At 38.4% G+C, this 12,726-nt stretch overlaps 1 protein-coding gene across 3 annotated transcripts in view; it reads left to right on the top strand.

Annotated features, from left to right (window-relative positions):
* The window catches only part of CA5B (carbonic anhydrase 5B), a 34,854-nt gene extending 26,758 nt beyond the window's left edge, over positions 1–8,096 (top strand). For all 3 annotated transcript variants that reach the window (XM_045538330.1, XM_045538329.1, XM_045538331.1), the window contains 4 exons: positions 1,014–1,109; positions 1,645–1,707; positions 2,860–3,015; positions 7,048–8,096. In XM_045538330.1, the coding sequence (XP_045394286.1) occupies positions 1,014–1,109; positions 1,645–1,707; positions 2,860–3,015; positions 7,048–7,227 (495 nt within the window). In that variant the 3' untranslated portion in view covers positions 7,228–8,096. The remainder of the gene's footprint in view (positions 1–1,013; positions 1,110–1,644; positions 1,708–2,859; positions 3,016–7,047) is intronic.
* Positions 8,097–12,726: the final 4,630 nt, after the last annotated feature.

Genomic DNA, 12,726 nt, shown 5'->3' with positions numbered 1-12,726 from the left:
CATAGCAAGACCTCATCTCTACAAAAAATTGAAAAATAAAAAAACAAGGAAATTATCAGGAAGAATCCAGTGATTCCTATAAATGCTAAATAGCTCTCTCAGGGGTGTATTTGATCATTCTCGGCTTAGACATGTAAAAATGATAACGTCTGTCATCTCAAATAATATAGCTGAAATGAACCTTGAGATTCTGAAACTGACTCTTCCAGAATTCTAAGGTAGACTCAAATGATAGCCTAAGGTAATAATGCAGGGCCACGGGTCGGATTAACCCAAGTGAGAGATGGTGGGAGCCGGAATAAAGGTTATGGCAATAGAAATAGAGAAAAAGAATAAGATATATTAAGCATTTCTGAAATTAAAGCAACAAGACTTGGAGGTAGGATCCCCCTGCAGGAGAGGAGAAGGCAAAATTAACCATGACCTTTAAGTGTCTCACTCGGAAGGCTGGGTGATAATGCATTCATGAATGATGGATGAGGAATGATTTGTGGGGAAATAGAATTCCTGCTTACAACATTTTCTCTAATTTAGTTTTAAATGTTATGTTAAAAATAAAAGCACGTTTTAAGTGATTATTCCTTAAAGAAGAAATTTATCTTTAACTCCTACCTGATTTCCATAGGGAGAATCTATTTCTCTCGGTATAAATATATTCTCTCCTTCAGATACAAATAGTTTTGGATGTTAGTATTTTATGCAAATCAGGAAGGGAATGGACAAACATTGATCCCTCACTGAAATGCTACTCACTTTGTTACGTGCATTTTCTTTTATTTTCCTCCCAAGTAAAACCCTCTGTTCCAAAGTAATATTAATTGCTGCTCTTGCATAAATTTCTTCCTGTTCTTTATTTCTATCTCATTTGGCACCAGATTGTCCTGTGCTTTTCTCAGTGGCTTTATTTTGAGTGAGAAAATGTGTTTAAATATCATAGGATGAATAAAGCTGTCATTTTGTTTTGGCACAATCCCACATGGTCATGTGTTAACCCTCTGTTAATGGTGTTTCAGCTGCACTTGGTGCATTGGAATGCAGTCAAATTTGAAAGCTTCGAGGATGCAGCACTGGAAGAAAATGGTTTGGCTGTGATAGGAGTATTTTTAAAGGTAAAAACAAATCTCAACAACTTTAAATGATGCGTTGTATGCATTACAATATTATTTACTTTAAGAATGTTGGGATCAATAGAATCAATACATTGGTAAGATCAACAATGCTTGAAATACAAGACTGTTAAGAATACATTTTAAATGGTATAAAAATGCACAGTCCAAAAGAGTAGTCACAGGCCACATGTGGCAATTGAGCACTTGAAATGTGGCTACTGCAATAACCATTTTTAATTTTATTTAAATTTTAATTAATTTTAATTCAGTTTAAGAACTGATGCTTAAGTGGAGCAGGGACACCTTTTCCTGCAGGCATGCTGACCTTGTCAGCCAACAGCCTACTCTTTTGTTCTCTGTCTGATTTAATTCAGTGATGTTTATAAAATTCTAAATTACCACTTTAAGTGTAGTTTCACTCTTGTGGTTTGTTTTTATGTAACCACCGGGTGGTTAATTTTAATTCATATTCTGTTACAGTTTCTACAGTGAGATGTCCATTGTTTATAATATGTTCTCATTGATTGCTCTTTAGCTAGGCAAACATCATAAAGAGCTACAGAAATTGGTGAATACTCTGCCATCAATTAAGCACAAGGTAATATATTTGTTTTCCTAAATCACTTGAAATATATTTTATGCTTCAATCTCCGAGTGGAGACATTACCAAGGCACTTTGAATCAGGAGGTGTAATTAGGTGAAATGTATTCAGGTTCTCTTTGAAACGTTGCCTTAGAAAGAAAGAAAGTTGTCATTTATGATGCTTGTGTTAAGAGAACCGCTACAGCCTGGTGCACTGGCATATACCTGTAGTCCCAGCTACTCTAGAGGCTGAGGCAGGAGGATCGCATAAGCCCAGGAGTTTAAGTCCAGCCTGGGCAACAGAATGAGATTGTCATCTCTTAAAAAAAAAAAAAAAACAACCTCTGGGTCACATTACAGGGGACAGAAGCGATTGCATTGGTGGGCACTGAGCTTTCTGGTTTTGCTTACATGTTGCTGAGGACTCGGGGACTCAGGAACATACTGCTGTCCCCTCTTCTCTCCCCAACACTGGCTCCTTCTAGGTCCTGTGAACACACTCAGAGCAGCCTTCTTTTCTCCAGCTACCCTCTGCAGGGAGCAGAGAAAAGTTTTACAGAAACTTGTCCAGCAGTAAAGAGCAATGACCCATATCCTTCAGGTTGGATACCTTTGTCCTGCCCCCAAGAGCAATCCCTCAATATTCCGAATCCCCAAGGGGCTGCTCCCTGGAGGTCCATGTATTCTCCCCTCACCCCCACTCTATCCCTCTGCACCCACCTCTTTCCATCTCCTTGCCTCCCCGTTTCCCTGTCTCCCCTTTTAGTCCAGGATTCTGGCTCCTTCTGATTTGCGTTTCCTTTTCAAAGGACAGTTCTATGTCAGTCTGTCTTGAAAAGGGAAGCCTCCTTCTTTATGTGCCAGCCACTAAGGCCTCCCAACAATGCCAGAGACCACTTGCTGTAAACTCACTAGAATTGAAGGAGAAAATAGTTTTGGCCGTTTTCCCACTGAGGAGTATCAAAAATACACAGTTAATTGCAGAAACAAAGCCTGGCATGGTTCTGTCCTAAGCAGTGATGCTTCAGGCAGCTGCCCAGAGGTACCTGGAGCTCCCCTGGGACACTGCTGTCCCCGGATACCCCCTGAGAAGCATCACCTCGTCATCAGATTCCACAATGGGTTTCACCACTAAATAATGACTCACTGACCCCTTCTCTTGGCCAGGACGCCCTTGTGGAATTTGGGTCATTTGACCCTTCCTGTCTGATGCCCACCTGCCCGGATTACTGGACCTACTCGGGCTCTCTGACTACCCCGCCCCTCTCCGAGTCCGTCACCTGGATCATTAAGAAGCAGCCAGTAGAGGTTGATCATGATCAGGTAGGTTCTTTCCACTTTCCTTCTGAGGAAATCTAGTCTGCCCGTTTAAAACAAGTCTGAGCTCAAACTGTGGTGTCAGTTTTAACATCTTGTAATGCCTATACCTTTTCATTGAAGAGTGTTAATGTCTGTCTCAGTTTGGACATGAATTTGGGGATGCTTCACAGTAACTAGAAAGAAGAGTTCAAAACACAGAAGGATGTAAGCTTTTTACTTCCATACTTGACAATGGCATATGTTTTATTATACATGCATTGTGTAGATTTTCTGTAACAATTAAGACCCCTTTAAAGGGAAGAATGAAGGCTGGAAATGGATGTGTTCAGAACGCTTTAACATCCTAAAGAATGTTTCATTGTAGAATCTCAGGATAAAGACAATCCAACAATGTCTGTCCAGAAATTTTAATATAAGTCAGTTGTTTTGAACTTGAGGTTTATTTTTCCCTTAGAAGCTAAGTCTAGATGGTGATTACTATGTCAATATGCAAAATCTTATTTAATTTATAATATAACTAAACTATAATAATATTTGCTCATACTTGTTTTATGGGATTTTTATTGCTCATAAAGCATTTTCACAAGAACAGAAGCTTCCAAATTCTTTTTATGAAGCCAGGATAACTGATGCCAACACCCATCAAAGAGTGAAACCCCCCAAAAAAGTAAACTATAGACTGATAGCTGTGAAGAGAATAAAAGGAAAAAAAGCTAAAAGAAAATCTTAGAAACAGAATCCAGCAGTACCTTAGAAGAAATGTATACTTTGTCCAGTAATGCAAGGATGGTTCATTGTTAAGAATGATGTTAATGTTATTCATTATATCAGCAGACCTAAATAGAAAAATCATATAATCATTTCCATAGATTCCTAAAAGACATTTGCAAAACTTAACATTCAGGTCTTACACATTTTTAATAAAAGAGAGATGAATACCCTAACTTGGTAGAAAAGATTGATCTTAGTACAAAAGTAAATAGTATGCTTAATATGGAAAGCATTATTATCATTTTAATTTTATATTAAATTATATTCTGGAAGTAGCCAATACAATTAGACTAGAAAACAGAAAATAAATTAGAGAAACCATAAAAAGCTGCTACAAAAACAAGGTAATTTGCTAATCAGTGGAGTACAATATTAATTTACAAAAATCAATATATTTGACATATATAAATCACAATTAGTTTAAAGATATAATGATGTAAATGTATAATAGAAGAAAGAACCCTATTTATAAAGGAAACAAAAATATAAAATACTTTGGTATAAATTTAACAAGAAAAGATAGTAAGAAAACTGAAAATGTTTCTGAAGGACAGAAAAGAAGACTTGAATTAATAAAATTAATAACATATTATTTGATAGGAACACATCATAATGACACCTTTGATTGTCAATTCTCCTTAGTTTGTTATTTTCCATGAATTGTGTATTCTCCACATATTTATTGTGGTCCCAATACATATACCAACAGGATGTTTAAATAGGTATGCTACTTCTAAACTCATGAGAAAAAAAAAAACAAATGTAAATAGCCAGGGAAAATTCTAAAATGGAAAAATGAGGATATGATTAGACTCACAAGGTTATAAAGCCTCAATAATGAAGTAGCATGGTGCTGGACCATGAATAAAGAGATCAATCAAGGGAAATGCATTAGTTAGGGTTCTCCTGAGAAACAGCCAATAGGATAGATAATGCTTAGATGTAGAAAAAGATTTATTATAAGGTATTGGCTCACACAGTTATGGATGGTGTAGTTCAAAGGCCCGAGAGCCGGAGAGCCAGTGGTATAGGTTCCAGTCATAGTCTGAACGCCTGAGAACCAAGAGCTCTGAAGGCAAGGGAAGATCCATGTCCCCACTCAAGCAGTCAGGCAGAGAGCAGATTCACTCTTCCTCTGCCTTTCTCTTCTATTCAGGCCCTCAATGGATTGGATGATGCCCACTTGCTTTGGGGAGGGCCATTGGTTTTACTCAGTCCACCATTCAAATGCTAATCTCTTCCAGAAACCCCCTGACAGACACATCCAGAAATAGTGTTTAACCATCTATGTGGGCATCCCATGGCCCCATCAGGTTGACACATAAAATTAACCATCACAGGAAGAAAACAGTAAGTTCAGAAATATGTCCAAATACATATGAGAATTTATTTTATGATAAAGGTAGCATCTCAGCTCAGTGGGGGGAAAAGATAGAATATTTAGTACATGCTATTGGGGAACAACTGAGCAGATGTTTGGGGGAACATATTGGACCCACCATTCAAACCTTACACAAGGATATATTCCAGATATATTAATTGTAAAAACTACCACCATAAAAGTACTAGGATAAGCATAGGAAAATCCTTTCATACTTCCATATGGAGGAAGCTTTTCTAACTATAAATCAAAACCAGAAGTCTTAAAGAAAGCAACTAGTAAATTAGATTACATAATTTTTTTAAATCAGTATGATGAAAACCACTATAAACAGTAACAAAATACAGAGCTTGACGGCTCATAAGACTGGGCTTTGTGACCATACATTTAGTCTGCCACTATCCTTCATATTAAAAAATTGACATAACACTGAAACATAAATAAATAAATAAATAAATCAGAAGGTCAGTGGCCTGTGTGAAGACTTAGCAAATAAAATTTCAACACACAAAATTTAGTAAGAAAAAAATGCAACCTGTCATCTATAATCCTAGTCACCTATAATCTTACCACTTGGTGTTAATCATTGTTTGGGTAAATCCTTGTTTTTTAATCTATATAAATATGCATAATTTTGTAACAAAGTAGAATCATTCTGTATATTTTGTTGCTCTTTTCACTCAGTGATGCATGGAATGTTCTGTAGATAATAAACATTATATTCAGTATTATTTTTAAGGACAATATACTAGTTCATTTCATAGCTCTAATGTCATTTATTATTGGTCTGGGGCTATTTCTAATCTTTTGCAATTAGCTGAATAAAAATACACATTAACTACTTGTGCAGCTTCCTAATTGGGGAGGGCATATGTATCATTTGCAAGTACAGCCCTGCGTCTGGTGCTTGCCTCCCATCCTAGTCCTGCCTTTTCAGCGCCACTTTGTCTGATGTCTTTGTTCCAGACAATTCTTCCCATGCTTGCCTGCCGCACCCCAGGCTGTCTTCTGAGCTCCAGTGAGCCGGATTGACTCAGGGGAGATGTCGTGAACAGTTTTCCGGCTGGCTTGAAGTGAAATGTCGCATAACATGGTTGCTCAGAAAGCCAAGGGGCTATGATTGATGCTCTCTCGCCACGTCAGAGAAAAAGCTCTTGGTGCTCTGGGTTGCTCCTTTTGCATTGAGCCACACTGTCCAATACGTTAGTCTCTAGCCATACGTGAGCATTTAAATAAATAAAAGTAAATTTAAATTTAATTAAATTAAAAATACAGTTCCTCAGTCTCACTGCCACATTTCAAGTGCTCAGTAGGCATATGTAGCTTTTGGTTACTATAGTGGACTGTGCAGAGGACATTTCCATCAGTGCAGAAAGTTCTGTTGGACAGCATCAGCATGGAGCATCCCACTGCCAGCTAAAACAGCTATTTGCATTGCTTTGCCCACAATGCCCAGGCACAGTGAGCAATCAATAATATACTTTTTATGTTAATAATTTAGTTAAAGAAAAACACACATTTTTCGTGCTGTTACTTCCTGCATCAGGCCTTCCCTTGATTATCCTACAAGCTGGCTATTTTTCTCATCTTGAGAACCAAAGTGAAGAAGTAACTTATCCTTGCTGAATGGCCAGTATGTGAGGAACAGGGCCTTTGCCCCTAGTCTTTGGATGCCACGTGCCCCGTTGGTTTCACCACCTGCTGCAACCACCGGGCATTTTATTCCCTGTCAAGTGGTGAAGGCATTTTGACTCAGAAATAAGTTCTCCTTCTATATCCAACTTGTGATGAGTGTTTCAGAACTGTAAAAATGAAAGGCATTTATTCTCAAGGGAAGCTGGTTCTCTATTGAACTAATTTATGCTTTCTGTTTCTATTTCTAGCTTGAGCAATTTCGGACCCTGCTTTTCACTTCTGAGGGAGAGAAAGAGAAAAGAATGGTGGACAACTTCCGGCCCCTTCAGCCCCTGATGAATCGCACTGTCCGCTCATCCTTCCGTCACGATTATGTGCTGAATATACAAGTAAAACCCAAGCCTGCAACCAGCCAAGCAACCCCCTGAAACATTCATATCTAGGCAGTATTTTGCTTTAATACATACTAGCTTTTAAAAAAATTGTTAACTAGACTATTCTAAATGCCTGCATTCATGCCAATGTTTATAGATGTGCATTTCTTGGTATGGGAGTGCTTCAGCAGTCTTTGCGGAGAGCTATTTGGTAAACAAATTCTTACTTTGGCTGATAATGATGTTTATCAGTAAAGTACTAGCAAGAGACACAAGTTTCTCTTACAGCAACCTGTTGGTAATTGTAATGTCTTTTCATGTCTGACATTCTTGAGCTATCTTTTTATGTTTATATCAATTAGCAGTTCTATAGAGTTATAAGCAGGGATTATAAACGAAATGTTTAGCAGCTGGTAAGGCACAAACACTGACAATCCAGAACTCAGGCCTTTCAGAAACTGCCGCAGGGTCCAGACTGGTACTTCCTGACTGAACATAGGCATGTTTTGAAATAAAATATACTTATTTTATTTCAAAACATGACTGTATATTCTTTTATAAGGGCTTCTCAATGAGTATGTTCGCCCTAGTCTTTAGTTGTCATTACTAGTATATGATATGCTTACTATCAATTTATGATATAGAAAATATATTTTATAGTCATAAGAAAACAAAGATTTTTACTATATCTAGAAATTCTTTTGCATTTCTGAAGATCAAATATTTTACTTAATGGCTTGATCATATAGAAAGCATATGCAGAACATTTTAAGGAATATGTTTAAAGGGCCTAGAACTTAGAATTCATTCATATTCTTTAAGAAATATTGTTCAAAGGACTAATAATCTAATAGTCTATAGTTTATAGTATTATTTTGCATTATTTGTATACCATTACATATAATAAAATAACATTTTCTACACTGACAGAGCTATTTTGGCTTCCCTTTACAACTGTCTGAACTTTATTTTATTTACTCATTAGTCAAGGTTTTTTGCAAAACAGGTGGTCAACTTAAATCTCCCAACTTATACAGTGGTTTAGAAGACATTTGTTATGGTAATAGGGAGAGAAACTTGTCAGATAAGCTAAAATCTAAACTCTAGATAATTCTACATACTCTGCTGAATCTGTGCCACTATTGCTCTTGCTTTTAAATATCTTGGAGCGTATCCAAATGCCTCTAAGCCTATGTTGAAACTCAACGTTGCATCGATAACTGGTAGTATTTCTTTCATTAATATACCGGTCATCTGGTTGTCAAGATAGGATTGAATATACTTAACGCTACTGAATGTGCACTTAAAGATGGTTAAGATGGAAATGGGACTACTTCACACTTAAAAACTTCTGTGTATCAAAGGAAGCAATTAACAAAATGAAAAGGCAGCCTATAGAATGGGAAAAAATACTCACAAATTGCATATCTGATAAGGAGTTCATATCCAGAATATATAAGGACCTTCTATAACTCAACAACAACAAAAAACAAATAACCTGATTAAAAAATGAGCAAGGACTTGCATAGACATTTCTCAAAAGAAGATATGCAAATGACCAATAAGAACATGAAAAGATGCTCAACATAACTAATTATTAGGGAAAGGAAAATCAAAACCACAATGAGATATCACCTCACACACATCATGATGGCCACTATCAAAAGAACAAACAATAACAAGTGTTGGGGAGGGTGCAGAGGAGTTGGAACCCTTGTGCACTATTGGTAAGAATGTAAAATAATGGAGTTGTTATGGAAAACAGTACAGAGCTTCCTTGAAGAACTGCAAAAAATTACCATATGATCCCGCAATCTAACTTCAGGGTATATATCCAGCAGAATTCAAAGCAGGATCTTGAAGAGATATTTGTACATCTATGTTCACAGCAGCATTATTTGCAATAGTCAGGAGGTAGAAGCAACCCAAATGTCCATCAGCATATGAATAGATAAAGAAAATGTGGTATATACATATGATGGAATATTATACAGCCTTTAAAAAGAAGGAAATCCTGTCAAATGTACAATGTGGATGAACCTTGACATCATGCTAAGCAAAATAAGCCAGTCACAAAAGAACAAATAATGTACGATTCCTCTCATGTGAAGTATCTACAGTAGTAAAATTCATAAAACAGAAAGTAGAAAGGTGGTTGCCAATGGCTGGAGGGAGGTGGGGGGAAGTTTTGTTTAGTGGATACAGTTTCTTTGTTTTTTTTTTTTTTCTTTTGAGACAGTTTCACTCTGTTCCCCGGGCTAGAGTGCCGTGGCATCAGCCTAGCTCACAGCAACCTCAAACTCCTGGGCTCAAGTGATCCTTCTGCCTCAGCCTCCCAAGTAGCTGGGACTACAGGCATGCGCTACCATGCCCGGCTAATTTTTTCTATGTATATTTTTAGTTGTCCATCTAATTTCTTTCTATTTTTAGTAGATACGGGGTCTCACTCTTGCTCAGGCTGGTCTCGAACTCCTGACCTCGAGCGATCCACCCGCCTCAGCCTCTCAGAGTGCTAGGATTACAGGCGTGAGCCACCGCGCCTAGCCTGGTGTAATTATTAAGAGCACCCTCTTTTACTCTCAGCCATGTCCTGGTTTGCATAATAAATTCTTGGTCACCTTCCCTGCAAAGGTTATGGAAACTGCCTTAGTCATATGACCCTCAAAGGGGCACTGTAGATTCCCTGGCTACTGATATACCTTAACAAGAATTTTTTGTTGTTGTCTTTTATGCCCTCAAAAGTGTTTTACTTGTACTTTCCTAGACATGAAGGTGGAAAATGGGTTTAAGGTCTATCAAAGGTCTTGGGAAAGAAGTTTGTAGTAAAATTGATGCTCATCTTCATTAAATAATACTAGACCAATAAAACTCTTTATGTGCAATATTGATGGTTGGTGAAAGACTTTCCTTCCTCTTGTTTTGGTATATAAGATGTCTGTAAAATTAGTGAGACACATCCTTTAACATACAGATCATAAAGCATCTAGAAAACTCCTAAGTCATTTACTATAAATGCAGTAGTGGGAAGAAGCAGCCAATCCTCCTCAGCTCACCTCTTTCAGTCGCACTGATATCACCATGTAGGGCAAGCTGCAAGCCCCTTTCTCCTTTCCTGGGGCTACATGGTATGAAGCAGGTTCACTGTGCACTGGTTACCAACTTGTCTAAGTCCAGTGAGACAGAACACACCCAATATGTTACATGAAGCAGGTTTATTACTTGCAGACAGGCAGCAAGGGACAAAAGCAGCTAAGGATCCATTGTGAGTTGGAAACCCAACACTCAAGAAAGCTGCCTTGGGTGGTGGGGTAGATGGAGTCTCGACTGCACGTGCCCCACTTGCACTACAGCTGAGGGAACACAAAAGTTATATACCCCAGTGGCCACACATAACTCACTGGGCAAAGCTTTGAAGGACATCCTGCTTCCAGAGGAAAGAGGAACCAAAGCCTGGGCTGTGCTAGGCAGTTCTTCCCTAACTCAAGATGTTACATTTCCTAGGAGGGACAGAAACAAGGCCCAGCTGTTTCAGGTAATTCCTCCCTATCTCAGGATATTGCATTCCCAGTGCAGTCTACAGTTAAGAATGACAAGCAAGAAAGGGGGAGAGAACTGGGTTGGTCCAAGGCCACCTGGAGAACTGTCTTGGACATGGGTTAGGGTAAAGTTGCCTGCTTTAAAACCAGGCATCCACCCAAAAAAAAGTCTAGGAAGATGTCTTTCTCTATTAAATTAAAATGATGATAATTATAGTTTGGAAGTGGAATTGGCTTTTAGAGTTACTTCTGTAATGAAATTAAGCAATTCAAGCCTGTTCCTGAAAATGAATTCAGTGGTTAATTGTTGAAAATAAATGTCTAACTCCTATAAAAGAAAATTTACATTCACTTCTGACTCATAATAAAACAAAATCTACATCTGTATCTTTTTTATAATTAGCAGTATCTTCCTAGAAGATATTCTTACTTATTGTTCTGAAGTGAAAGTCTGGTCTGATTCATAAGAAATGTTATAGCAACTCAAACACTGATGTTTTCAGAATGGCAGCAATTCTTAGCATAAGTTCTGATTATAGGGACCAGCAAAATTGATGACTTGCACAGCAACCACATTCTGTGCCATCCAGGACATCCTCTAGTTTGGGGGTACAACTGCCAAATCTCTGCCTTCAAAGAGTTTAAGATTTAGTGCAAGAAGCTAACAGGCGAAGGCACAAAGTGCAGTATACGGTGATAGGTGTTACAAAAGGTAAAATAGTTACGCTGGGAGCACATGCAGTACCTAACCCAGTCGAGGGGGTTGGGAAGTTTTCTCACCAATGATGATGATGATGGTGATGATGATATAACAGCTAAAGTTTGGGGGATATTCAGTATTGCCAGACACTGTGCTAACATATAGTATGTGTTATCTTATTCAGTATTCACAATAAAAGCCTTCTAAGATGAAAACTATTACTACTATCTTGATTCTTACAAATGAGAAAACAGGACTAGACATGAAGGAATTTACTCAAGATCAGAGAGTCAACTGATGCACTGAACTGGAAAAGGTCAACTTGGAGGTGAAGGGAAACGTGTTGCTCCAAGTGTCTCGGTAAGAGGTAGTAGGGCGAGGCTTTATGCAGGGTTTGGGCTTCAGCTGAATGATTCTGATGAGGGATTAGGGGAAGCAGGAGAAGTGTAGTAATTGGGTATCTCGGCAATTTTAATTTGGAGAAGAAAGGAAGAAAGGGAGGCCAGGGAAGTTATTAAGTCACTCAAAAGATAGAGGCTGTTAGTCATTTTGCAGGTGTACTGTGTCCTCGAAAGAAACATCTTTTTCTTGGCCTTGTTGTTGGCCTTGTATGAGTATATCACAGTCTGATTATTAGCAGGGACGATTTTTACGTTCTCAATCCCTACTGTCATTGCCCCAACCTAATTCCTCATCACGTCTCACCTAGATTATTGTGATAGTCTAGCTTTATCTTTTAATCCTTTATATTGCGAACCAGAGTGATTTACCTAAAACGAAAATATGACTGCAACAAGCCTCTATTTGAAGGCTTTCAATGGTTTCACCATTGCCTATAGAACGTAATTTTAGAGTCTTAGCATGGCGTACCAGGCCCTCCTCCATAACCTAGCCCCCGCAGCCCGCTACTGCCACTGTATTCCGTGATACTCTCGAATTACACTTTAAATTCGATCGCCAAAATTCTTGCTGTGCCAGACGCATTCCAATTTCACCTCTCAGTGCCTTTGCTTATGCTGATCTGGCTGTAATTCCATTCCCACCCTCTCCCTCTAGGTAAATGTCATCTCCCTTCAAAACTCAACTCAAGCATCAGAAAGCTCTCTCTGAATACCCAGTTGGACTATGTTAAGAAAACTTTCTCTTTCCCTGCACCATTATTATCTTATTTATGGATTGGTCCTTCTCTGCCTCTCAACTGTAAAGTCCTCAGGGGCAGATGACACACCTTTACAGCCCCAGGAGTTAGGTTCCCTTATGAAGCCCAGACGAGCGAGAACGGCAGGGGGCGGAGTCCGGAGCTTTGTCTGAGGCGCT

This window comes from Lemur catta, chromosome X (genome assembly GCF_020740605.2).
Source record: "Lemur catta isolate mLemCat1 chromosome X, mLemCat1.pri, whole genome shotgun sequence".
NCBI lineage: Eukaryota > Metazoa > Chordata > Mammalia > Primates > Lemuridae > Lemur > Lemur catta.
Note: the sequence above shows the minus strand (reverse complement) of the source record. Positions and strands in the feature narration are given on the sequence as shown.